Source organism: Pteronotus mesoamericanus, unplaced genomic scaffold (genome assembly GCF_021234165.1).
Source record: "Pteronotus mesoamericanus isolate MK-2021 breed Mesoamerican mustached bat unplaced genomic scaffold, CSHL_Meso_final contig_1242, whole genome shotgun sequence".
NCBI classification, from domain to species: domain Eukaryota; kingdom Metazoa; phylum Chordata; class Mammalia; order Chiroptera; family Mormoopidae; genus Pteronotus; species Pteronotus mesoamericanus.
In genome coordinates this window covers 82770-110204 of record NW_026555053.1, presented here as the reverse complement: position 1 = coordinate 110204, position 27435 = coordinate 82770, and the positions used below count along the sequence as shown (strand labels likewise).

At 39.1% G+C, this 27435-nt stretch overlaps 1 protein-coding gene across 2 annotated transcripts in view; it reads right to left on the bottom strand.

Annotated features, from left to right (window-relative positions):
- Positions 1-27435, bottom strand: part of SCAPER (S-phase cyclin A associated protein in the ER) — a 147402-nt gene that overhangs the window by 107531 nt on the left and 12436 nt on the right. Inside the window, exons 6-17 of one of the 2 annotated variants that reach the window (XM_054588695.1) lie at positions 23968-24068; positions 21620-21736; positions 21210-21370; positions 15897-16153; positions 12005-12241; positions 9571-9741; positions 8421-8496; positions 8128-8245; positions 7744-7855; positions 6579-6719; positions 3596-3751; positions 2508-2650 (exon numbers count right to left, since the gene is read on the bottom strand). In XM_054588695.1, coding sequence (XP_054444670.1) covers positions 2508-2650; positions 3596-3751; positions 6579-6719; positions 7744-7855; positions 8128-8245; positions 8421-8496; positions 9571-9741; positions 12005-12241; positions 15897-16153; positions 21210-21370; positions 21620-21736; positions 23968-24068 — 1790 coding nt within the window. The remainder of the gene's footprint in view (positions 1-2507; positions 2651-3595; positions 3752-6578; positions 6720-7743; positions 7856-8127; positions 8246-8420; positions 8497-9570; positions 9742-12004; positions 12242-15896; positions 16154-21209; positions 21371-21619; positions 21737-23967; positions 24069-27435) is intronic. The other variant, XM_054588704.1, reaches the window with a different exon arrangement.

Below are 27435 nucleotides of genomic sequence, written 5' to 3'. Positions count from 1 at the left end.
TAAGTGTTTGGAAAGTGACAGAGAATATTAGTTATGAAGTAAGTTTCTGGACCCAGGCAGGGGTTTAAATACTAGCTCTAGGGCTGTCACTTAAATATACCAGTAAAACCACAAGAAAAGAATAGAAAAGGCATGAACTCACAAGCAGAAGAGGAGAGGAAACAATCACAAATACAGTATGAGACACACAGAGAAGGATGGCCATGCTTCCACTGAAACTCTTTGAGTGAGGTCACTGTTGGATTGAGCAGACAAAGGCTACAAAACAGCTCTTAGAAACATGTTCAGACAATTAAAAGCACACCAAAATAAAGAAAAATATTATGACAATGATTTAACAAATAGGGAATCCCAATAAAGGAAAACGTTTTTAAAAAGCGTTCCAATAAAAGGAATGAGAGATCCTTGAACAAACAGCAGATTCTAGGGCTGGAGCGTGGAAAACCCGAGGAGCACAGAGTGCCTGGCAGTGCCCGGAAGAAGGGGGGTGCTCGAAAACAACCGAAGTAGGTCAGAGAGACACGGGCCAAATGGAGGAACTCCCAAGGTCCAACGTGGGAGGGAGTTGAGCAAAAAAATGAATAATAATGGTTTAGAATCCAAAGTATAACAAAATAGAAAAATGAGTTCACAGTGACATAAAAATCAATCAATGAATCAGTGGGAGGGGACAGACAAATGTCCTATGCTGCAAATAAGTTATGGGGGATTCTTCTCTCCACCAAGTGTGGGCTTTGTGTAGAGGCTTGCTGCCTAGGAGCACAGCATAGGGAGCTTCTTACAGTAACTTATACAGTGAAGACACCCGACAAACACTGTCTCTGCCAAAATCAGTGGTTCGGTCCACTTGAGAGCATGAACTTCTGAGATGTTACGAACACAAATTAACATTTACCCCTGTGGTCTTCTGTCAGAAACTCGTAACCCTTTAACCCTAATCTAAACATGAGAAAAACAGCCATCAAATCCTAACTGAGGAACATTCTACAAGATACCTGAGCACTCCTCCACACTGTCAGGGGCATCGGAACCTCAGAAAAGCTGAAACACTGAGACAACTCAGAGGAGCCTGAAGAGAAAGAACAGCCAGGCACTCCCCCAATTTCATGAAAGACACTGACGTAAACAGTAGAACAATCGTGAAGAGGACCGACCTAGACAAATCAGTCACACAGAAATGTGAAAGGGCCAAGACAGTCCTGATAACAAAAAGAGAGTGATAGCATTAAACACCAGGAATCACTACAAAGCTTTGATAATTAAAGCAGAGGGTAAAAAAAGTGACCCCTGGACCAGAAGACAGAGTCCAGAAACAGGCCCATGCATCCACGGAAACTTGGAATGTCAGGACACTTCGTAGGTCAGTAGGAAAAGGTGGATTTTTCAGTAACATGTGTTAGGGTTTCCCATAAAAAAAAAACTGAAATTGTATTTCTATCTCAAACCATACAATAAAATCAACTCCTGGTATTTAAACATTGTACTATTAAAGAAAAACTATGACATTTTGAAGAATATCTTATGACTCAGGATAAAAAAGGATTTCATAAATAAGATCAGAAAGCGCAAGTCACAGCTTGTTCAGTTTTACTGCACTGCAATCACGGATTATGTTAATCAAAAGACATCATAACAAGAGTGAAAGGCAAGCCATAACCTACCAAATTTATGTAGAATATATTTATCTGATATGGAATTAGTATCTACTAAAGATAATTCCTAAACCTCAATAAAAAAGATCCCAATAAAGAAATGGGCAAAAAAACTTGTATAGGCATTATATATTTTTTAAAAAATTGAGTAGCTGGTAAGTATGTAAAAATTGCTCTGCCGTATTTTTAGTCTTGGACAGTAAAATTTCATATCCACCAAGGAAAGGCAAATTTTCTCATCCACCAAATTTCCCACAATTAAGAGGTCAGGAAAAAAATCACATGTCAACAAGGTATACACCAACCAAAGGGACTTATGTTTGGCCAATGAAATGCTTTTTCCTGGCTCTCTGAATCTTAAACAGTGATTTTAAAATTAAGGGCTGGCTAACAGTCCTTTATCACCATCACAGTGGTAACATGCTGACCGGACCGTTTCCACCAAAAGGCCACGGCTGGGCCTCTGAGGCCTGGACTTTGACGCCTGACCACTGTCAAGCCCGGTCCTGGAACCTCCCATCACTTATGCTCCCAATATGTTCCTAAAAATTCCCTTTGCTTCATGAAGCAGGCCAGAATCAAACTGTATTTCTTGCAACCAAAATATCTTGAAATATCAAGTTTCTCATCCAACAGAAATGTTCGAAAGGTTTTCGTTTTAATATGATGTCATAATGCCCAGAAATGGAAATTTGGAAATGGAAATTTTGGGCAAAAATGGGCATTTTTGTATTTGGGGCTATTTCTAAGAAAAAATCTGCATCACAGCAAATGGTTTTATTTAAGACTTGATGTGACTATTCATCCACCACAAAATGTTCATCAGGACCAAAACCAAGGTAGCACAGGAGGTACCTAGCTCTTTCCCTGGCTGCATCTTCACGGGCTTTTTCCTTTTCTTGCCTCTGTTGTTCAATCCGCGCTTCTTGCTCTTTCCTCTTCATTAACAATTCCTCTACGCGGGCCTGCCGTTCTGCCTCCAGTGCCCTCTTTCTTTCCTAACACCAGAAATGTTTTAAAAGGTGTTAGACTTAAGTGTAAAATGAAAATTATTAAAGGCGACATAGCTGTGACATAAACGTATAATCAAATATCGGTGATATCTCGTTTTCATGTCACTTACCAGTGTTACACATAATGATTAGAATAACTGTAATTTTCAGCAGATACTATGTTATTTACATTCTGTAAGGACCCAATAATATTTCATGGTTAAATACTTTTAAAGCCTTGTGTTTAGAAATGGTTTTAGAAATACCGGATCATCATGAAGAAAGCAAAGTTAACATTTCCTATCTGAAGTACGTTTCATAAAGTAAGTAGTGAAGAACACCCCGTGGCAAGGAAAAGAGCTGTGAGTCTGCACAGCTGAAGAGAGTGGGCGCTGGCTCAGATCCCCACGTTCGTTTCCAGAGCCCATGGCCCCCAGGGGACTCTGGTCTAGTAACCTTATATCTGTGCCTTAGTTTTCTGAAAAAACCGGTAACAGTCGTACTTATCATCGTCATCATCATCATCATCATCTAGGCTGAAAATACTTCATCAAAACAGGGTAAACGTCAATGTGAAATACCGTGCCCTTAGTACATGTTTGCCCGGTAGGAGTACTTTGCCACTTTTCACCACCTGGCTGGCTGTGCTGATGCGTTCCTTTCAGCGCCCCCTCATCTGCCAGGGAGTTCACACCACCTCTCCCGCCTCCTATCTACCAGTAATGGAACATGCATCATAAATCTATGTAACTACAAATAAAGAACATAAACCTATGGCAAAAGAATTAGAAAGGGACCTCCTAACTCTTAAGCCGTCTGGAACCTCCTGGGCGTCCCCCACAAGCCTCCAGGTATTTCACTTCATAGTCAGGACTGTGTTTACAGCAGCCTCCCTCTCCATGCCTAGGATACGGTGGGTGCTCAATAAATGCTTGCCAAATAAAAATCTACCTGAACAGCTTCATCACGCGCTTGCTTTTCTTCCTGTCTTCGTTGACGCTCTTCCTGCAACTCATTAAGCCTCTGCTCGTATTCCTTCAATTTTGATAAGACATCATGGCGTTTATTCTGGGCTTCAAGGGTATTTATGAAGGCGATTTCATTTACCTTCAACAAAAACAAAGAAAGTGAGTTTCAAATCAAGTTAATTCTAGGGTAATCACAGAAATAAACTTAACAGTCTTTATATTATAACAAACAAATGGTAAGGCAAAAACAAAAATTTAATGACTTATGAGTCTTTTCTTTTAATATTTACCCCCAAAATGGATAACAATCCACTGTATATAATAAACCCATGGCCCTTGGTAACAACTGATTTAAAAAAAAAAGTCTGCCATAGAAAATACTTTTAAGTCAAGAAACAAATTAAGATTCTTTAAGATCATCTTATAAAGTTCTACTTAATATCATGGTAACCTACAACCACACAAATTACATTAAGGTTTACATAGGTACATAGATGTTATTCTAATGAGTTTGGACAAACCTGAAATAACAAACCATTTATTTCTCAACATTTTCTGACTGAGTGACAATTAGGCACCAGATACTGAACCACTGCATCCTCAACTTCACATACGTTGAGATGCCAATAAGAGCCAAGTTTTGCTGGAGTAGTTTGTATGAGTAAAATGTAGCTTATGATAAAGCCGGAAAAAGTCAGTTGGGGTCAAATTTTTCATTCTTTACAGCCAGAAGAACACTGTGAGATGGTGGAGTGCAACCGGGAAGTACAGCCTGGGCTTACGCAGTTCGACAGAAGCAGAGACTCCAGGAACCCGTGCTGGGGAAAGGCACCTGCCACTGTGCAGGCCACTCATACCGCCAGACACAGACCCACACACATACAGCCAGATGCTGTAAGGCAACAATACTCAGGTAATTAAAAATGTAAAGGAAAGTATTTTGAACAGCTTATACTGGAACATTAACTATCCATATGCAAAAAAAAAAGAAAAAAAAGAAAAAAAAAAAGACTCTTAACCCTAACTCACACCATATCCAAAAAGTAACTCAAAACGGAACACAGATCTCACTGTAAAACTAAAAACTTCTAGAAAAAATCTTAGTGACCATAAGTTTAGGTAAAGGTTTTTAAAATAGGACACAAAACTCACCAAGTATAGAAGAAAAAAGTCAACATATTGAACTTGATCAACTTGTTTTTAACATTTTTGTTTTTTTATTTTAAGATTTTATTTATTTATTTTCAAAGAGAGGGGAAGGGATGGAAAAAGAAAGGGGGAGAAACATCCATGTGTGGCTGCCTGTCATGTGCCCCCTGCTGGGGACCTGGCCCACAACCCAGCCATGTGCCCTGACTGGGACTCAAACCTGAGACCCTTTGGTTCACAGGCGCAACACTCAATCCACTAAGCCACACAGCCAGGGCTAAACTTTATCAACTTAAAACTTCAAAACACATTGTTAAGAAAATAAAAAGGCAATAGACAGACTGAGAAAATACTTGCAAAACAGATCTTACTATCTAACATATGAAATCCTCTAAGAAATCCTGACATTTGCAACAACAAGGATGATCCTGAAAGGCATTATGCTGAGTGAACTAAGCCAGACAGAGAAGAAGAAATACCACATGGCATCACTTATATTCGGAATAAAAAAAAAATTCTAAGTCATGAAAACAAGGAGCAGGATGGTCACTGCCAGGGGCCGGGGGGGCGGGCAGTGAGGCGTGAGGAGAGGTTAGGGCTGATGACGCTGCTGTGCAACTGGAATGTGCTCACACACACAACACACACACGGGGGAGGTGACGGACGTGTTAATTAACTCAGCGGGCGGACTCTTCAACCACGTACAGCAGATCAAAACACCATGCTGTACACTTTAAATATCTTACTATTTTATCTGTCAATTATACCTCAGTAAAGTTGAGAAAAAGAACACCATAATAAACCAATCTAACTTTAAAAAATGAACAAGATGTATAAACAAATATTTCACCAAATAAGAGATGCAGATAGGAAATAAGTCCATGGAAAGATGTTCAAAAATGAAAATTAAAACCATATGAGATGCTATATACACACACACTGAAAAGAATGGCTAAAATTACGGTGTGTGACCATGTCAAGTGCCGGTGAAAACGGGGCTGCCTGGAGCTCACATCCACTGGCAGCCATGCCGGCCAAGGGCATAACAGTGTAACCGCTTTGGAAAACTTTTCCTTTAAAAGTTAAAGATGAACCTATCATAAGACCCAATCAATCCATTCTCAGGTATTTACACAAGAAAATAAAAGCACACATCTGCACAAAGATTAGAATGTGAATGTTCATTGCAGAAACTGGAAAGAAAACAAATGTCCATCAACAGGTGACTGAACTAACAAATTATGCTATTTCTGTTCAGTGGTATAGAGTTCTCAGCAATGAAAAGGAACTGATATACACATCAGCAGGGATGAAATCAAAATAACTATGCTGAGTGAAAGACGCCAGAGGAAAGAACACATACTGTATGATCCCATTCATATAAAATCCTAGAAAATGTTAACATCTATACTGACAAAAAGCAGATCAGAAACTGCAGTCACAGTTGGAGGAAGGAATGAAATACAAAGAAGCATGAAGAAACTTTCGAGAGTGAGGGAATTGTTTAAAATCTTCATGGTACTGATAGTTGCAGGAATATATACATGTCAGAACTCATCAATCTGACGCTTTACATATGTGCTATCTATTGTCTATCACTTATACCTCAATAAAGCTGTAAAATATATATCTCTCTCTCTCATAGGATTACTGTAAAGATAAGATACTGCACCTAATAAGCTTTATATGAGCCTGTGAAAATGCTGTTATTGTGGCACTGAATAAACTTTTGACAAACATCAGCGTCTTATGTAACAATTGGAAAAAAGGACTTGGGTAACTAATTCAATGTCCACACCACCTAAGATATACTCACCTTAGCTTCTTCCTCCTGTGCTTTTTTGACAATAGCTTGTAATTGCACCTCTCGTTTAAATTCAGCATGAAGTAATTTCTCTTCCATCATCCTTCGTCGTTGATCTAGTAATTCTTCCTTCCACTTCCGGACATCTTTTTCCTGCATACAGTGAATTACCGCATCGTTACTCTCGGCACACATGGTCATTTCACAGAAGTGCACACTGATCAGCAGCTTAGGGCTGATCAAGTCTAGGACAGGGGCAGAGATAAAGGAGCATGACCGATGAGTAAGACGAGACAACAGAGACACACGGCCCGAGTTCATAACCTGCCTCGTTGCTTGCTAGCTCAGAAAAATCAACCTTTTAAAGCCTATGTCTCACTGTCTTTATCTAGTTTGACAGAGTAAGAGTAGTACCAAACTTACTGGCTTGTTTTTAAGACTGAGTCAATAAATGTATACCTCTTCAAACAGTGCATTAGACATGGCTCAACAGAAGTATCTGTTGTCATGATTATATTGCACCTTAAGTACACTTAAAATAAAAACAGCATATATTTGTTAGCTCTATAAGCCTAATGTCTCTAGTAACCCCACTGAGGACAATTAGGTAATTTATCCTAGAAGTTGGAAAATGGTGAGAAGTCTAAAAATTCCATTTATTTGAACAAGAATATTCTCTGAAAGAGGGTTTTGCCTACAGAAAAACAAAAGGTAGATGTAAAAGCTGTCCTTAGTTTCTTAAAACAGTATCAAACAGAAGTCAAATACTTGTTGCACGCTTCAACAAATCAGATCCAGCACCAATGAGAAGAAATTATGGAAAATCAGATGTTGGCTCAACATGAGTGGGAAAGAAACTAACATTTCAATTGAATTTTAGCAGCGTAATTACGTGTTTAACCACTAAAACACTATGATGCAGGGACAGCATGGATTAGAAGCTAGAGGACAGAGCCTCAGAGCCCTGGCTGAGGCAGTGACGCTGGGAACAGCGTCACACAGCACAGGTGGCAACACCTCGCTTCCAGGGGAGGTTACGAAGGCAGGGGCGTTTCCATTCTGGGCCTCACTTGCTCTGCAGCTCTTTTAGCTTCTCTCAAACCAGAAGAAAATTCTAATTTGAAGAAGAGTCCATCAATTTAAGGCTTTCATAATTTCCTAGATATGAAAAACTCACCCTTTCTAACAATTTCTGAAGCTTTAATGTTTTCTCTTCACGTAACTTCTCCCTTAGCTGCTGTGCTTTCATTTGTTTTTCTTCATGTTTCTTCTTAGATTCTGCAATTGTTCTATTAATACAAGTAAATAAACAGAACATAGTATGTTTACATGATAAAACCAAAAATATTTTCTTGAGTCTTCAAAGTTCTAAAAATAAATATAAATAGTGCAGAAAACTAATTTCGGTCTAACATTTTAGGAAAACATTGTCATTTTTCAAAGGATCTGAACTGTCCTGAGTAATGTGCCTTAAAATGCTGTGTAGCAACTCTATATAATAATAAAGAGTGGCTAGTTTCCCTCCTGTGAAATATTTCCAAATAATTCTTGGAGGCCAGACCTTTTACGAGATGGGGAGGAAAGTTTTTCATGCATGTGAATTCCATGTCCTGGAGGTCTGGCAGGTTCCTCCTCTACAATATCCCCCCAGGATGTATTTTGGCGCCAAGATTCACGAGCTGTTCATTAAAAAGAAAACCACAGTTACTGTTCAACCACATAGTTCTATGAAACTAACAACTTTTAAAAGGCAACGCATTCCCACTCTATTTATTTTACATAGAAGTTCGTTAATAAGATCGCCTATTTTATATCCTCCACCTGCACACACACACGCACTCGCACTCACAGTACCTTCATAATCTGCAAGGACGTCGTTCCAGTCCATAGACATACCACAGAAAAACACACTTCCACTGCCCATGCTGGCCTAAAATGTGATTAGAAAAATTCAAAATAAATATTGGAACATAATTATAACCTTAAAAAATAAACTGTATGTGAAATTTTCCTATTTGTTGCTAATACATTTCATGTAACTAATTCAAAACTAGAATAAAGCTACACACCTCTTGTGATCACGACAATCACCAAGTGAAAGCTACCACAGTCTAAACATTTTAAGAGAAAGACAAATCTACTTGCCATCTGATAGTAGAGACAAAGTAAGTAAAATGTTTGAAAAACATATTGGCCTATACTATTATAATACCCCCTAATATACTATTTTATAATAATATAGCATACTAGTACTACATAAATTTTGACACCTTCAGAGCATACACAGAAGAGCTCAAGAGTAGTTGTTGGGCATTAAGATTTAATAGAAAAATATGAGAAACATTTACAGTTACTTTCATTCTTTAAGAAACCCCTCTTGTCAATACTTAGTGTCAGTGAGGCAGTGTATCATTTGCTTTTTATTGGAATAGACACAGTAAAATACCTTAGGTTCTTTTCAATCTCTACAATTATAATCTGAGTCATGTTGGGTTGTTACTTTCTGAAATTCAATTTCTTGACTGGTAAATGGAACATAATTTATAACTCCTCAGTTGCAGGATATTAAAAACTCTTAATAATGGTAAAGTGCTAAAATAAGATTTGCTACTGTTTATTGCATATCTTAATCACACAGAATGATAATATCATTATTGAATATTGTTTTTAAGTAATTTTAAATAGGACTACATGAACTCTCAGTCCCTATAGCCCAAGAATTTTATTTCTGAACATACTTTTTTGAACAATTAAATTAAAAATTCTAAACGCTGGATGGTTGTGGCTCAGTGGACTGAGCGTCGGACTGCGAAGCACAGGGTCACTGGCTCAGTTCCCATTCAGGACACAGGCCTCAGCTGCAGACCAGGTCCCCATTAGGGGGCGCACGAGAGGCACCACACACAGGGATGTTTCTTTCCCTCTATCCCTCCCTTCCCCTCTCTCTAAAGAGAAATAAATGAAATCTTTAAGAATAAAAAAAAAAAAAATTCTAAAGCCTTACAGAAAAATCACTGTCATTGTCAGTTTCGATATTAATATCATTGTTTTCTTCAGCTTCAATCTCTCTGGTTAACTGTTCCTCCTCAGCAATGGCACTAGCGATGGCTTCTTCATTGGCCTTTTCCAGACGATCTGCAAGCTCTTCCTTTTTAGCAAGAACTTCTGCCATAGACTATAAAGTTAAAAACAAACAGAATAAACAATCATCACTTGATTGGAAAGTTAAGTAATCATTTCATTCTTTATATTCTACTTACATACTCAACAGTATAGATAAAATAGCATTGTTTTAGAATTCTAAAACCTAGGGTCCAGTACAGGCTCAACCACTCGCTAGCTGTGTAACTTGGAATATTCTAAAAACCAAGAGCCTATTCTGTGCTCCATAAAATGGTACAATAATCCACAATTGACCTTCTTTACCAGATGTTGTGTATGAGAAACTGTGAAGTTATATAAATAACAAGTATTATTATTGACGGTATGAATTTGTGTGCCAAAATTCACAAGTTATGGGTCAAATATCTTAAAAAACATTATGCTATAAAGTGAGATAGAATTTATGCTGTAATGGTGATGATACCTAACTTAAATATAAGCAATGTAAGTATTGCAAATAGTATACATCATAAGCATTAATTAAAAAATCCCTATGGTAAGCTAAATATGTATACAAATATAGTTCCACAGTTATATTCAGAGGTTTCCATATCCCCTTCTCAACTGATAGAACAAGTACCAAAACTGGGTCCAGATACAGAAGACCTAGTCAATATATTATCAACAGTTATTGACCCGCTGTTTTTCCAAGAGAAATGAAAACATCTTCAAAACAAAGACCGATGTTCATGGCGCCTTTATTCGTAACACAAAACCCAGAAAAAACTCGAATGTGTCATCAACTGAATGGATGAACATACTGTGTTACAGGCATATAACAGAATATGCTTAATGACAATAAAAAGAATGAACTGACACATACAACTCCAGTCATGAAACTCAAAATAACTGTGCTCAGTGAAAGAAGCCACAGAAAGATTATATTATTCCACTTACATAAAGTTCTGAAAATGCCAATGAGTATATAGTAACAGCAGAAAACCAACGGCCTTGGGAGGGGACACAGGGGGTGGGCGAAGGAACGGGGATGTGAAAACTCTCAGAGGCAACCGGCGTGTCCGTTACCGTGACTGGGCTGATGGCCTTCTAGGTGTGAACACATCACAATGTATCACTGTGTGTACTTCAGATGTGGAAAGTTTGCCAAAAAGCAACGACCAATAAAGGTACTTAAAATGCCAATGATTGAGCCTCAGCTCTCGCTGATCTGCTCCAGAGCGGAGCCCAGGCCCTGGGCATCTTTTTCCTCTTGAAATTTGATTCTCAGAGAATCAATTTGCAATGTAAGTAATTTAATATATCTAGATATGAAAAAAATATATAAATAGGACCGATTTCTACCCCATGCATTAAACCCACTACTTTTAGCATCATAATGGTGTTTAACCTTTAAAACATTCACATTAAAGGATTCAAGTTAAAATAAACAAATTGTTCCTTATTACTTATTAAAGGTATCTCAGTATTTGTTTTTCTTATTACTATAAACCTTATTTCTCCCTTGAACAACCCACATCGTTTCATCTCTGTCTAATGTTATTCTCCCTCACAAGCACAATCCGGCCTGTCACCATCTGCTGACAGCACCTTTCAGCATGATGAGGCACTCAGTTCTGGAAGAAACTACAGTATATGCTGGCCATTTAGAAAAGAATTGAGTTGTTGAGTTTTCCTCAACAACTTTGTATATGTGCCCATGTCCTCTAAGTTACTTTTTAAACAAAGCTAGCATGACCTTTCTGGATTATTCAGGTCAAGTATCTTAATACTAAAGTGGGAAATAGAAGATGTGCACAGAAATAAGTAGTCATTGAAAAACATAAACCTATAAATAATCACAAATCAATGCAGTTTTAAATATTCCATAGTGGGGATGGTACATAAATTTCATCTTAAACACCAAGTCCAAGCAGCTGTTTAAAGTACTGTATGAAGAGAATTTGTAACACTAGGTCCAGTGGGCACCATCCCATTCATCAAAGTCCTACATTTACATGGAAGGTTTGCTACTGAATCAGTTTCTTAATGCTAGAAAAAAACGTTTTATCAAATCATATACAAATTGAATGATTTTGAGCAAGTTATTTAACTCTCTCAGTTTCATTTTTCTTCTTGTTTTGTATGAAAAAGTTGCTAAGAATAAATGTTAAAACAAAGTAAAACATAGAATGCTTTTTAAAAAAATGTTTTGGAAAAAAATGCTTTGTAAAGTGTAAAGTAATACACAATACTATTTATTATTATTGGAGTTTATGCCTCCATAATAGATTATAGTTTTAATGTATTTACTCAGAATTCTGATAAGTTGTTCTTACCAAGTTAGCAGCACTCACATTTGAAATATCTGAAGAGTCCATTTCACTTTCCATCCTTCCTTTCTCTGTTGACAATCTGTCTTCATTTGTATGCAAAGGGGGTGTGTCATCTTGCTGAGTAATTGAAACACACTCTGTATCCACGTGAACAGCAGGTATTTCAGAAGTTCGCACTGAACTGTCTGGTAAGATACTACTGCCAGAGTTCTTGACATCATCCAATGTACTTGTTGTGAACTAACAAAATATATATACAGAATGAGTCAGAGATTAAAAAAAAAATACTAACTACTCCACTTTAGAAAACCTGATTTTGCTTAACTTATAAACTGTGAAGCAGTAGTTGATAGAAAACTCATTCATCTTTTTTCTGTTTCAAGTGTAAAAAAAGAAACCATTACGCAGACACAAATATTATTTGCACGCCTACTATGTATAGGGCACTGTCTGAGTGCTTTAAAAAATTAAGCAACATTGCCCTGGCTGGGTGGCTCAGATGGTTGGAGCATCGTCCCGTACACCAAAAAGTTGCAGGTTCGATTCCTGGTCAGGGCACACACCTAGGTTGCAGGCTCAATCCCCGGTCAGGGTGCGTATGGGAGACAACTGGTTGATGTTTCTCTCTCACAGCGATGTTTCTCTCTTTTCCTCTCTCTCTCCCTTCCTCACTCTCTAAAAAAAAAAAATCAATAAACATATCCTCGGGTGAGGATTTTTTAAAAAATTAAGCAAGAGATACTGTAAGTATATTTTAGCAGCCTCTTCCTCACAAGTATTTTCAGATACACCTCACACAAAAGAACCTAGTCACAAGTATAATACTTTGTCTTATATTCAAATAACTAAAGGTATTTACATGGTTTCTATAAAGACTGTATTATCAAATAAAGGCACTTTTCACCCAATACATAGTTTGAGGGCATTTTACTCTAAATATATAAAGCATGGTCTCTTTAGATAACATTAAAACAACCTCTAAGTATCTTTCATGAAGACCCAACATAGTAATAATACCAATTCTCAGATCTAAAAGAGAAATGCAGCATAAAATAGTATATGTGAGCAGTCTCATTGCACAATTCATATTCTTTAGATTTTAACACCCTCCCATTCCCCTTTAAGAATATTTAACACATAACCAATAGAAATGTGAAAACAATCTAAAACAAATTCACCATTGGATTAGGCCAAATACACTTTCATTTTTAACAACCTGTCTAGTGAATAGAAATGAGCCTTTATTTTCACCTTCCAACAGCACAGAAAGAATGCTGCTGTGTTTTCCAATTACACTCAGAGTAATGAGCTCCACGTAGAATTCAAATCTAAAATTTTGAATTTAAAACTCATATCACCACTTAAATAAATAGTAGATAAATATTGACTGCAGTGGCCATAAAACCCCTGAGTTTGATTAATTATTTATATAAATATTAAACTTGGCCAAGTCTTATAAACTACTTTAAAAATTCTATTGGTCAGAGCTTAAAGTGTCCCAAAGTGTTGATTTTAGCATAAGCATTATTTAAATTGTACCACAGTGTTTATACTGCCATCAACATTATCTATACATCAGTCACCATGGTTTATAATGTTCTTGGCAATATTTATATAAGCATTACTGATGTTTATAATACAGTCAACTCTGTTTATTAAAAAAATCAATATCATTTATATAAGAAAATCAAAGCCCAGCTATAAAGTAATGTTGAAAAAAATAGAAATACGTTAATTCCATTTTTAGAGTGACAGTGAAGAAAACAAACATTATCATTAGCTTGGCCACCATCAGCAGCGAACTTTTATACTGAAATATTTTAATAATACTTTACTCAAAAGTTTTATGTATGGATTATTCCTGAAATTCCAAAATCAAAGAAGTTTATTCTTATGCAAAACCAGCAAAATTTTTATATTGTTGAAATTTACAGTTAAACACAGATAAGCAAAAATGCTAGATGTTTGTTAAGTGATATCAAAAGTAATTTTTTTATAATTTTAACCTACACCAAAAAGTTTCTTAAAATTACAGTCAACAAATAACTACTGATTATTTCCTATGTAGCTAGGGCTCTGATTCACATTGTGGGAAATTAAAAGACAACATAAAAATACCATCTACAAGGAGTTTCTAATCTCAAGTGGGCATAAAATTATACAGATATCAAAGAGTTACAGAACATCACAATCAATGCAGGAGTAACAGCCACTGTCATCATTAAGAAGGAAAACAGGCAGCCCTGGCTGGGCAGCTCAGCTGATTACAGCATCATCCTGAAACACCAAGATTGCAGGTTCGATCCCCAATGAGGGTACATAACAGAATCAACCAATTAGTGCATAAAGAAGTGGAACGAGAAATCACTGTTTCTCTCTCTCTTCTTCCCCCTTCCTCTCTCTCCCTAAAATCAATTTTTTAAATCCTTTAAAAATAATTAAATTACAAAAAAGAAAAACACTGAAGTTGAATACAGTTTCCAATAAAAATGAATGTCCTACAGGTAAAAGGAGACAATTTTTAAAAGCAGAAACTATTCCACACTGAGAAATATCACAACTATTTTACAAATTTTTTACTTAGCCCATGTCATAACTTCTGTTTCATGAGTCATTTTACGTAAAATTATATGCGTAATTTTTTACGTAAATTTGAGCATGAGTATGAAAACAAATATCTAAGAAGTGCATTCTGGTGTAGGTGGAAGAGGGTATAAGGATTATATGGTAATGAAAAAAATACAAAAAAATGCATTCCTTTATCAAATAAGTAAAATAAAATTCAAATGGACTAACATGAAATACTGAAAATACTAATGTTAAAGAATTATATTAAATATTAACCAACTACCCAACATCTGGATCGTAGGACATAAAAGCGGAAGAGGCTGAAAATCACCCTTCCTTCCCTCAGCAGCCTAAGTAGCAACCCCAGTGAGGCGGAGGGCACCGGTCTAACAAGGCCGTCTAAGGTGCCCGTGAACTTGGGCAAACTGGCAACATATTGGCACTAGGATGCTGAAGACAATCACTGTCTTCCTGTCTAAACTGCATGGGCTAGTGAATGTAAAGTGCAGCACAGGGAAAAGAGTCAGACAAGCTGCAGGGACTACGCATGGTGCCAGACAGGTCCCAGAGGTACTGGGGGTCACGTCGTAAGGTACAGCCATGTCTATGCCCTGTGTCGGACGCCTGGAAGTCATATAATGTTGTATGCCAACTGTAATGGAAAAACTTTAAAATTTTTTAAAACTGCATAAGCTAAATTGAATAATAAGCAAACAAATTAAAGGGCATTCTACCAAAAAAACCTCTGCAATGTAGTCTTCATATGTAACGCATTTATATTTAACATATTCATATTAATATATTCACATTTATATATATTGGACCAAGATAGACCAATATTAAAGAAACAAAGCCAAAAACAATGTGTGATTCTAGACTGGACCTCGGGTTGGGGGAAAATTCTATGAAGAAATTACTGGGACAACTGGAAAATTTTGAATATTTACTACAAGGTAATAATATTATATAAATGTCAAATTCCTTCAATTTCATAATTATAATGTGGTTCTATAAAAGTTTTTTTTCCTTCATAGACACATGCTGTAGGATTTGAAGGTGAGTGGTCATGATGCTTGTCCATCATTCTTACATGTTTAGCATACAACATGTTTGTGTGACACGTACATACAGATTGAAAAAATGTGGCAAAACGTTTACCTATGAATCTAGGTAAAGATAGGAGGGCTCATTGTTCTACTCTAGCAACTTTTCTGTAGATACGAAATTTTTCACAATAAAAAGTTAAAAATGAAGTAGAAAATAAGACACTCCAGCATATACATATCCCTTACAGAAATTCAGTACACGGATTTTCAGAATGCGCTACCTGTGTTCTTTCAGCAAGAGGACGGTCACAAGAGTGCGGTGAGTCTTTGGGCCGAGACCCCGTAGCATTCTGCACGCCGTCCCCGGCAAATCCCCCTCTCTGCACGCTGTCCTCTGGCGAAAGACGTGCGTTTTCTTTATCGCTGTCATCCTTTGACCTGGATGCTGGTGCTGAAACTTTGGGCATCGTGGCTGCTGACCGGGAACGAACAGGCCTTCCTCTCTGAACGGTCTCCCATCCTTCAGCATCTTTCCGTTCTGTGCAATTGAGGGAAGAAAATAATACAGATTTATTTAGATGATAAAAATTTTCAAAAACCTATAGAATAAAAACATTTCCAATATAAGTCCCTTTGAATATAAGTAATAAACTAACATGACAGTACTTATTAAGCAGGGTGGAACGTGCATGTGTGTCCACACGCACGCAGTCTCTTATCCTTCCAACTGCACTGTGGGGTAGGGATTAGTCCTATTCCACATACATTTTGAACATTTTTTTTATTATCCCTATTTTATAAACAACAAAACTGAGAATTAGATTAAGACTGACGTAAGGCCACATGGTCAGAAAGTAATAATAAATGTGTAGACAGTGCATAGTGCATAGTATGGGCCAGCACTCTTCTAAGGGCTTTACGTATAACAACACTTTTAATCTTCACTAACGCCCTATGAGTGCTCTCCTCCCCATTGTATCAATAAGGAAACTACACAAAGAGTTTCAGTAATTGGCCCAAGGTCACACACAGTAAATTTTCCAAGATTCAAGTCTAGGCAAACAGCTTCCCGGTCCCAAGGGTGACTACGAGCTGCCACTCCATCTTCCAGAATCCAAACTCAGGCCTAGCGCCGAAGTCCAAGTTCTTTACTCTATCCCACTGCTAACAACATACCTCGCTGTAGGGGGAAAAGAAACCTATTTCAATGCCCGTAAGATCACCGAATGTTAATTGAAGGCTCTCATTCAATATTTCACCACATATACAAGGAAACAGAGTGCCTGCAGCCAAAGTTGCACAGCAAAATAAACTAAACTAAGAACCTTACTGTAAAATGTTTCAAAATGTCACAACCTGAGGTATACATGTATGTAACCACAATTTTTAAGTTGTATAGGCTAACCGTAGTCTTTCAAAATCGGTATGAAAATTTCCAGTTTGGGCGAAGACGGAGCAGCCCTGTCCTCTCTTGGTCTTCCTCCATACAACTAAGAGCGCTTGACAGGCACAGGAAGACCACACGGCAAGGTCCGAGAGGCGGAGGAGGAGGACCGCGCAGGGACTGGCGGGCCTGCAGGCAGCACAGCCAGTTCTCTGGGTCTCTACCTGCTTCCTCTGTGTTCCGGACAGCACACGCCTGACCCCTCCAGACCAGAAGGACTCACAGGCTAGAAAAAGTAGGCATCAGCAAAACCTGGGTGGCCTAACAAAACAGAAAGCCCCCCTGGCAATATTCACACTATTCCAGCCAAACATCCGTGTGAACTTGCTGTCCCCGGTTGTCGACTGGGGTAAGCAGCAAAGCTGAAGGCCCACTGCCCACCGAGCAGAAACAGGCGGCTGTCCAGTTCCCCCTCAATGAGTGCCAGCAAAGCCTAAGGGTGGCTGAGCCTTCGCCTGCAACAGGCACTAACAAGACCACACAAGGCAGCAGGAGCCGACGTCCTCCACACGGCACTCCCCCACGCTCAGTGTCCGTGTGGCCCAGGGGGACCTCACCACCGCACCACGTGGCCGCCATGAGTGAACGAGCGTGTGACTCAGACCTGGAGGCACGGGCTCCTGCCGGCCCTGATGTCAGCAGGGCCCAGTGCTGAGCAGTCTCCAGGTCCGTACAGCAGGGACAGAGCACACAGCTGGCAACATTCTGTCCTACCCCTTGCCCAGTGTCAGAGGTCCCTGCGGAAAGCTGAGCGTCCACCCTCACCGACGTGGATCCTGCAGAACCAAGTGGTAGACGGCAGACGGGGCATTCGGATGCTGCTTTGCCCTGATGTCAGTGCCGCCCGACAGGGAGCCAAGACACCCCCCCGCCACGCCCCGAGAGCAGCTCCACGGTGGGGGCCAGCCCTCTGGTCAGGCTGCCCCTCCTGGGGGCCGGGGCGCCCAGAGGGGAGCTGACCTGACCCCACTAGGAGGTGCCTCAGAGTTTCTGGAAGTGTCTCAGGGACCTGTCCTTAGAGCTCCAGAGGGAGAGGGCCGAGAGTGTAGGACTAAAGAAGTATCTGAAGAAAGAATGGCCGAAAACTTCCAAAAGTTAGTGAAACACAGGCTAAGACGCACAAAACCTGTAGGAAACACAAAGGAAATATCTTTTGAACCCATGGCTAGACAATGAGTTCTTAGACTTGACACCAAAAGCACGATCCTTAAGAGGCCTCATCAAAATGGTAAGTTTTTCACCTGCACAAGACTGTGAAGAGAAGGAAAAAAGCAAACAACAAACTGGCAGAAAATATCCCACAAAGGACTAGTGTGTAGAATATAGAGAACTATCAAAAGTCAACAGTATCATTACAAACTATCCAAATAGAAAATGGGTGAAAGACATGACCAAACATTCCACTGAAGAGTACATATAAATGGCAAATAAGCACATCAGAGAAATTCGACATCATTAGCCATTAGTGAAATGCAAATTAAACCACAGTGAGATACAACTGTCGGAACGGCTAACCTGGAATACAGTGATGACACCGTGTGCTAATCCGGGATGGGGAAAACTACGGTTTTCGTGTGTGTACCCCATGATTCATTACAAGCAAGGAATTTTATTTCAAGGAAAAAATATTTGCAGAATGCTCATTCTTGTTACTCACCCTATTTTTTAATAATACAATAACTATATTAAATTTTGTATATTATATTTTAAAAGAAAGATTACACAGGTCCTATACTATTGTACTTCAAACATTTGGACTTTAAATTCTCTAAAGGGAAAATATGCTTAAAACTCTTTAGAGTTTTTTAAAATTTTTTATTCTGATGATTCTCCAATACACGGTATAGAGATAATAGTATTATGAACACCATGGTCCAATCACCCAGCTTTAATATTTATCAACATTCTCTTACTCTAATTTCATCTATTTCCCCTTCTTTACTGTTTTTACTGAAGTATTTTAAAGCAACTCCTAAACATCATATTTCTACTATAAATATTTACTATGTGTCTTTAATAGAAAATTAAAAAAAAAATTTAACAATATCTCTGTGGTAACCAATGAAGATAATTAATTAAATTATATACTATGTAGTCTGTGTTCAATTTTCATCCACGCTTAACTTTTTAAAAATTTCAGAATTGTACGGCTGTCTTTTTGTTACTGCTTTCTAAGTTACTTCCACTGTGTTCAGAAGAGACAGAATGAGTGCAATCATCTGAAATTTGCTGAGACTTGTTTAACGGCCCAGCATATGTGAATTTTGGTAAATGTTCTCTGTGTGTGCCTTTTAAAAAAATTTTTATATTGACTTGAGAGAGAGAGAGAGAGAGAGACGAAGAGAAAGAGACGGGCAGACAGAAACATTAATTTGCTGTTCCACTCACTGATGCTTTCTCGGATGTGTCTGGACCTGAGGTCGAATCCCCCACCTTGGCTCTAACCAATAAGCCACCCAGCCAGGGCCTTCCATGATTGTTTGACTATGAATTCGATAGTTACAGCCATGGCAAAGTAGCCTGCATCAAAATTAATCTTCTTTCCTCCAAACACAATTATAAAAGCTACACAAAAAACATAAATGAACTACTGAAAGCCCTTGGAAAGCAAGCAATAGAGGCCAGATTTGAGAAACTAGAAACCCCGAGAAAAGGGAAGGGCAACACGAGATGCTCCCTGCAGACGCCCGAGTTGCCCGGGCGGGGGAAGCGAGCCCTGGCAGAGGCCAGCAGTCCTGTCTGGTGAGACAGACGCTGGAGTTCAACGAGCCTAAGTCACGGGGGCTTCAGAGGAAGGCTCCTGGAGAGGGGGTAACTGCAGGAAAGCAGGCCGAGCAGTCTGCATTCACTCTTCCCTTAAGAAGTCTGACAACTGCTGAGCTTTGCACACACAGGGCAGGACTCCAAGGCAGCCCGCAGAAAGCAGCAGCTGGGGCGCTGATGAGCTCAGCAGAGCTCGCGGCAACGGGTGCCGAGGAAACAACAGTTGGAAGACAGGCATGTAGTAGCCTTGGCAAACACCCCAGTTTTCAGCTGACACCCCAAAAAGAGTGAAGACAAAACTAAAACATACCAATTTTAATAAAACTTCAAACTAAACTTTGACAGAATTAAGGTGATCTGTTTCTACCCTTTATCTTCTTGCCAAAATAGAATACTAATATTTTTAGAAGAAGGCTCCATAATTTTTAATATACCAGATTAAACATTTAATTAAGTATTATGTGGCTGGCTATAAAACAGGATCAAGTAACTGAAACCGCCCCCCCCCCCCAAAATGTTTTTAACGCAACAAATCCACAGGTAGTTAAGATATTTTACTTTTCAGACACAGACTTTTAAAAATAATCATTATTAATATATTCAAGAAAGTATGGATTCAACATACAGAACAGAGAAGACATATCAGTAAAAAGTTCCCAGACTGAAGCATCAAAAGGAAAAGGATGGAAAAGAATAAGCATTACTTACTAGACATATTATGTTAAGTTCATTAATCGGCTTGTTTATATCTTTACTGGTTTTTCTCTACTTGTATTACCAGTTGTTGGGACAGTTATGTTAAAAGCTCCCAGGGTAAGTATAGATTTTTCAATTTCCTACCTCATTTGTCATTTTTTTGCTTTATATGTTTTAAAAATATGATATTTACATGTATATATAAATTTAGATTTTCTCCCTGTTAATATGACCCTTTAACAATTAAAAAGTATCTCTGTAAAATATTTCTTCTCTACTTTACTTTTTCTGATATCACAGCAACACCAGATTTGATTTACATTAATATTTAAATACTACTGAAATGAAATAGTAGCATGTCACTTAGAAGTGTTTCCTGCCCTAAAAATGAAGTAGCCTATTTTTTTAAGTCAAAAGGGTTGCAAAGGATGTATCCTATAAATAAATGGGCAAGAGAATTCCTTCTCCTTAAAGTTTACACAGGGCTAACCTGAGACTACAATGATCTCTTTGTGCTTTCATACAGGTTTTAAGGTTATTTTATGGTTTTATGTAGGGCAAATTAATACCATATAAATGATGTGAAAAGATAAAAATATAATACTATTAGCTCCAATTTTAAACAAAACAGCTACTTCCATATATATCCACCTGTCTACCACAGAAAAAAGAGCGATTCAAAGCCACTTGCCATTTTTGCAGGAAGCCTTCTGCACGGCCACCGGTGGGCAAGACTGAGCAGGGGCAGCGTCTGGGGAAGCAGCACAGACTGCGTGGGGCGCCTTTACCTTGTCCGCCCAGCTCACGCCTGTGGGGGCCAGACGGGGAGCAGCCCCGGGGCCAGGGGAAGCCCTGTGGAGAAAACGTCTGCTGTGTTAACCAGTCAAGTATGGGATCCTAATTATGTTGCCACATATCATGTTTCCTAAAGTTAAGATGGACTGTCCTGGATTTTACTCAAACAACTGCAAACAGATATATAACCATATAAATGGGAATTTTTTTGAACAATATCAGTTTTATAATACTCTAGGTTCATTATCTACAGAAAATAATGTGCTATAATGAAAGCCTTAGTAGGTTTCTTTGCGTTCACCTCACCCAAAATTTAAGCTTCTTCGCGCGTTCGACGTCACGCTCATCCTGTCCGTGGACGGGCTAGGGATCACAGGACGCCCTGGAGACATCTTCTTTACCTCCCACGCCAGGGAGGTTGGTCTGCCAGTTCAAGACACACAATGCAATTAACAGAAGAAACAGAGGAAACCCTAATCTTTTCTGTTGGACACGAGCGGGCAAAAAACATAATCAGGTCACAATGTTCTCCTGCACGGGTTCTGACCAGAAAGTTCCTACACTACCAGTAGGCACTCACAGAGGACGCTTAGTCAGGATTTTCTACCCACTTCAGCACAGCAAACCACCCGACCACTGGAAAGGGACCATGAGGTTACAAAGACATGAGGCTTAGAACCCTTGTGTTTTAATACCCTCCACACACCCAAGCTAAAACACATTAAAAAATGTGGTACAAAGGTGCTCATTGAGGCTACTTGTGTCCAACGTCCTGGAAAACGAAGTATATAGAACTGAGATCAAGATGAAAATACAAGGGTGAGGCTTAAATGAAGAATACACAGGGAAAAACGCAGTCTCCTTCCTCTGCCTGTCCATCCCCAAGTGGATGAAGCCGCACTGCTCTTTGCAAGGAAAGCGAAGCCCTCCTTCCTCACTGACCAATGGGACTCGCCACCTCCCCTAAAACGTTTTCCGCAAGCAGTCTTCTCGACCCGGTGCCCTCAGTCAGGCCTCGTGACTGCCCAGAGTCTCTGCGACTCTTACTGTCCATTCAATCTAGTGATTGTGATTTTTTTCTCATTAATACATGATATGGATTGCTAGAAAACAAGAAAATTCAGATAAAAGATTATCCAAATCAAGTCTAAAGCTTCTAACATCTGTTGCTAAATCACCCTCCAGAAAGGCTGTAACAAATTCTATTTCCACCAGATGATAAGTGCCCATTTCCCCTGAACCTTGCCAACAGCTGATACATGGTTTTAAAAATCCCACTGGCTTGTAAAAAAGACAGCACTGCCAGCGAAGTCCAAAACATTTACTACCTGGCACGTCTCAGGCCAAGCTTGCTGACTTCTGTGCCAGAGTTCTTGTCTGGTTAATGACTTTTTCCCTACGGGAATTTCAGTAAAAGTGTCCAATTAAAAAAAAAATCGGTAAAATGGTACTTGTTTTATTATTCAAATTTTGTTTATTAATATTATTACTACTGAGGCTTAACTTTTTTAAGAACCATTTTAATTTCTTTTAGGATTTGCATGTTGGTATCTTTTGCCCATTTTTTTCCCACTGGGATTAGTATAATTTTCTAATCGATTTCAAATTGTATAACTACTATTACTATTTTGGCAACAAATCTTCTGGGTTACAGATATACCTATTTCCCTTTTAATTTTTATTTTTTTATTTAGAAAAGCATATTTTCTTCCTATTAAACAAGCCTATCAATATTTTCCCTGGTGATTTCTTACTTTCTTTCAGAGTCCTTTCCCACAATAAAAATATATAAGTAGTTATATTTTCTTCTCAATATGTATAGTTTCAGCTTTTATATTTAAGTCTCTAGCCTAGGTGAAATGAGATCTGAGGAAGGTAGGCTAAACAATAATTCCAGGTTGCTCCTTCTATCTGCGAGCTGCCTCTGGAGGCAAGGAGGGGAAGTGCTGTTAACAGGTCAAGGAATGAGGGGGAGCGTCAGGCACGGCTCGGAAGGAAGGCTTGTTAAGCTCGGGCTTGGCTCAGAATCCTTCTCCACGCAATCAGTCCTCAGCACAGCCACCGCTGGTTGACTGGAGTTTGCAAGCAAGAAACAAAAATCTATTGAATTAGCTTTTCTTTCACATTGGTGGTTACATTATAGAAATCCAAAAGTTAAATTTCAAAAGGGGGGAAAAAAGAAAACTATGTCATAAGGATATAAACTGTATGAGGTCAAGGACATCCAAGGTGAGGGGCTCTGGAATCAGGGCCCCTGAGGATCAGACCTAGAAGAGACAGGCTTTAAAGCAACGCTCTTCAATTCTCGAAAACTCACTATACCCTTTAAATACTTCTGCATCCTCCATGAAATCATTCCTGTTCTACTCCCAGAAAGACATATGACCCTGTCCTTTTCTGAACACCTGCAATAGTTTTGTAGTAGTAAGTTCTATTTTACCCCATTCTTAGACTACAAATTCATGAGAGCAGTAAATGCACTGTATTCGGCAGTTGGATTTCTGCACTGATAAAAGTGGCTTCTACGAGCAGGTACCAAATAAATATTTGGTACTAAGTTGAATGAGAAGTGCTACAGTCAAGTTCATTGCCAATTTGAGTGACTGCTTTAGAAAATGCTGGCAGCTTTAAAAATAAAGAACAGAGTTCATTACCTGCTTTGAGCATCTGTCTTCTCTAGCTTTTCCTGAAGCTGAATCCAGTCAATTAATGCTTTGAAATCTCTTACATAGTTATCCAGCATCATCAGCACCTCCTAATTGAAAAGAGCCAACAAACATTATAGTCCATTCTTAGACTAAAAAGAACTTTAGAGGGAAGGAAGCTGCAAAACCTACTGATTTAGTTGTTTTGGTTTGTATTTTCATCCTTATTCTTTGCCAAGCAATTAGTGAAGCTGAGACTCTAAATACCAAGAGGTAGTACTGATACTCCTTTTCAAGACCTCCAGAATGACCATTCTTTTAACCTTTTTTATTGTGAAGTTAATAAGCAAAAAAATGCACAAGACACAAATACACAGATAAATTATTGCAAAGCCAAGACCCATGCAACCGCCTCTCCAGACAGAAATGAAACAACGCCAGTCTCGAAAAGCCCCCTGGTGTCTCCTCCCTCTCGCTATTCTGTCCTTCCCCAAGGTAACCACGGCTTTAACCTGTAATAGTTTAATTTTCCCTGATTTCAAAATTCATATTTTGAGGCTTCTTTTGGACGTCTGCTTACTGGGCTCATCCATATTTCAGAGTTTACCTGCAATTCACTTATTGTCCATGTCCAAGGTCACTGCTGAACAGTACCCTTTAAATGAGTATTTATTTATCCAATTCACTGTTGATGAATACTTGGGTGACTCCCAAATTCAGAATATTACAAATTACACGCCATTATTCATGCAGAGGTCCTCTGCACATGCGTATGCATCTCGGCTGAGTGAAGCTGCTGAGTTGCAGGGTGAGTGCATGTCCCACTCTGGCACAAAATCCGGAACCATCTTCCAAACGGGCTGCTATCTCCCAGAAGTCCACGAGGGTCCGCTTTTCTCCACAACCTCTCCAACACTTGCCATTTCTTGTCTTACTGATAAGAGCCATCCTAACAGGTGTGAGGTGGTGTCTCATTGTTGTTCTGATGTGCACTTCCCTTATAGCTAGTGGTGTTAAGCATTTTTTTCTTATATCTACAGGCCACCTGTGTCTCCATTGGAAAAGTATTCAGTTCCTCTGCTCCTTTTTTAATCAAATTGTTTGTGTTTTTTCTTGTTAAGTTGTATGTGTTCTACACCAGCCAAAACATGGAAACAACCCAAGTGGCCTTCGACAGACGACTGGGTAAAGGAAGTGTGATACACAGATATACAGTGGAATACTAGTTGGCTGTTAAAAAGACGAGATTGAAATGTTGCCATTTGTGGCCCCATGGATGAATCTTGAGAGTATTATGGCAAATAAAATAAGTCAGATGGAAAAGGACAAGAACCATAGGATTTCACTCACATGTGAGATAGAAAACAAAAAGCAACAAACAAATAAAAAACCAAACACATAGGTACAAACAATGGAATGGTGGGCACCAGAGGGGAAGGGGGTTGGAGGAAGGAGAAGGAGGGGTGAGGAGGGTCAAATACAAAGTGATGGAAGGAGGCCAGACTTTGGGTGTTGAAGACATTATAGCGTATACAGGAGTGGTATTATAACGCTGTACACCTGAAACTTATGTTATTAAATAATGTTACCCCATTAAATTTAACTTTAATAAACAGTCATTTGTTTTATACATACATTACTTTACATAATTAAGTTTTAGACTGACTTTCTAGTATCATTGGTACCCAAAGACCTCAACAACACTTTAAGTTATAAATATTTAAAACAATATACCTACTCTTTGGAAATCAGGCCCATCACTAATAATAAACGTACAACTAATTACTCACAAATGAAATACAGTACCAACCTCACTTAAGTCACAAAACTTCTATTCTACTTTAAAATTAGACCCTTCTAACAAAGAAGTACTGTTTATTTCCTCTCGAAGGTAACCCTTACTGCCAAATCACGGGGAATAAGAATCTTCTACAATCAGGAAAAGGAAAAATGTAAAGATTTAGTTGGCTTCCTTTTCTCAATTCTACTAATTCAAATTCTTTAATTAAATTCATTCAACTTAAATCACCTACATTAGAGCACAGAAAGATTTAATTCAGAATAATTTATTCCATAAGTTCCCTGAATTTCCCTTTTAGACGAGGAGGAGGAGTGGGAGAAGAAAAAACAACCCTCTACCGGACGAGAATCTAAGCAGCTAACCCTCTGATGCTAGATGGCCCAGAGAAAGTACATTCGGTGGCTCAAACAACCTATTCTAAGGAATGCTGAGCTCAGCGTTATCAGAAGTGATCAGAGTGGCACCGCGCAGCCGTAATCCGAGCCGTGTTTTACGAACAGGGAACACAAACAGGACAAGCAGCTGGAGCAGCCCCGCGGTCACGGACGCACATCTTCCTCCCCACAGCGAGGAAGGCTGCTTCGTCAAGCAGGATGAAACAGAACAAAGGTGCTTCTGAAGGCAATGTTATAGGCACTGAGATAAGTACATATAGATGCACAGCTAAAATTACCAATTAGTTTACCAATTGGCTGAAACGGATTTGATTGGTTTGTAATTAATTCTAGTTACTGGCGCACAGCGCAGGACGGTTGGCGCCATCGCTTTGTCCTGCTGACACCCAACACCAGCGCACAGGCCCTTGGGCCCAGGCCGTCCGTGCAGCCCTCCGGGTCAGCTGCAGGAGCGGGCACAGGGTGAGCGCCAGCGGTGAACAGGGGGTGGAAACACGCTTCCTGTGAGAAGTCAGTGATAAAGGGAGCCTTATAAAACAGAGAGCTACACCAAAGGGAAACAAATTTTTAAAAGCATGATTTTCAAGAATGGCCTGTTTTTAAAGCTACTAATGGAACAGTAGTTCAAAATGGAAATCGTCTGAACGCAAAACGGCAGGTAGGCCACTTCTGATGCCGTGAATAGCACCGTTCACAGTCGCCCTCCAAGCCCTTGTCAGAACAAGCCGCGAGGATGGGCTACCACCCCGTTACCTCCACCCTCTGGCCCACGTCGTGAGGGACCTGGGGAAGCGGAATGCTGTTGGTGAGAGTACAGTTTTGGTGGAATGTCGGTTCTTAGCGAGTCACACAGAAGTGACTGACAGCATAATAGGCACATCTTCAAACTAAGAAAGTGAGAAAGTCGGCTTCCTTTGATTGCCGATGTAGGCTCTCATCTATTTCTACTTCTGACTGAAACAGAAAACATACTTTTTACTACCATGTTATACTACTGAATTACATAATACAGGTGTTATTAACTGCTTTTTACATATGAGACAAGGAACTGAGCTGTGGAAAGTTAACTAGAAAAAAAATCACAAATAGGGATAAATCTCGTCACTACTTCTGCAAATCAAGGGTTGCATTCACCTACAGAATGAGAGGGAAACCCTGGGTTATGCATCTCACAAAGACACAGATCGAGTGAGACAATGCATGCAAGTGCCTGTATAAAAGAGCAGAAGACAGACAAATACCATCCTCGAGGCATCCTATAGCCAGCCCGTGCTCCGACCA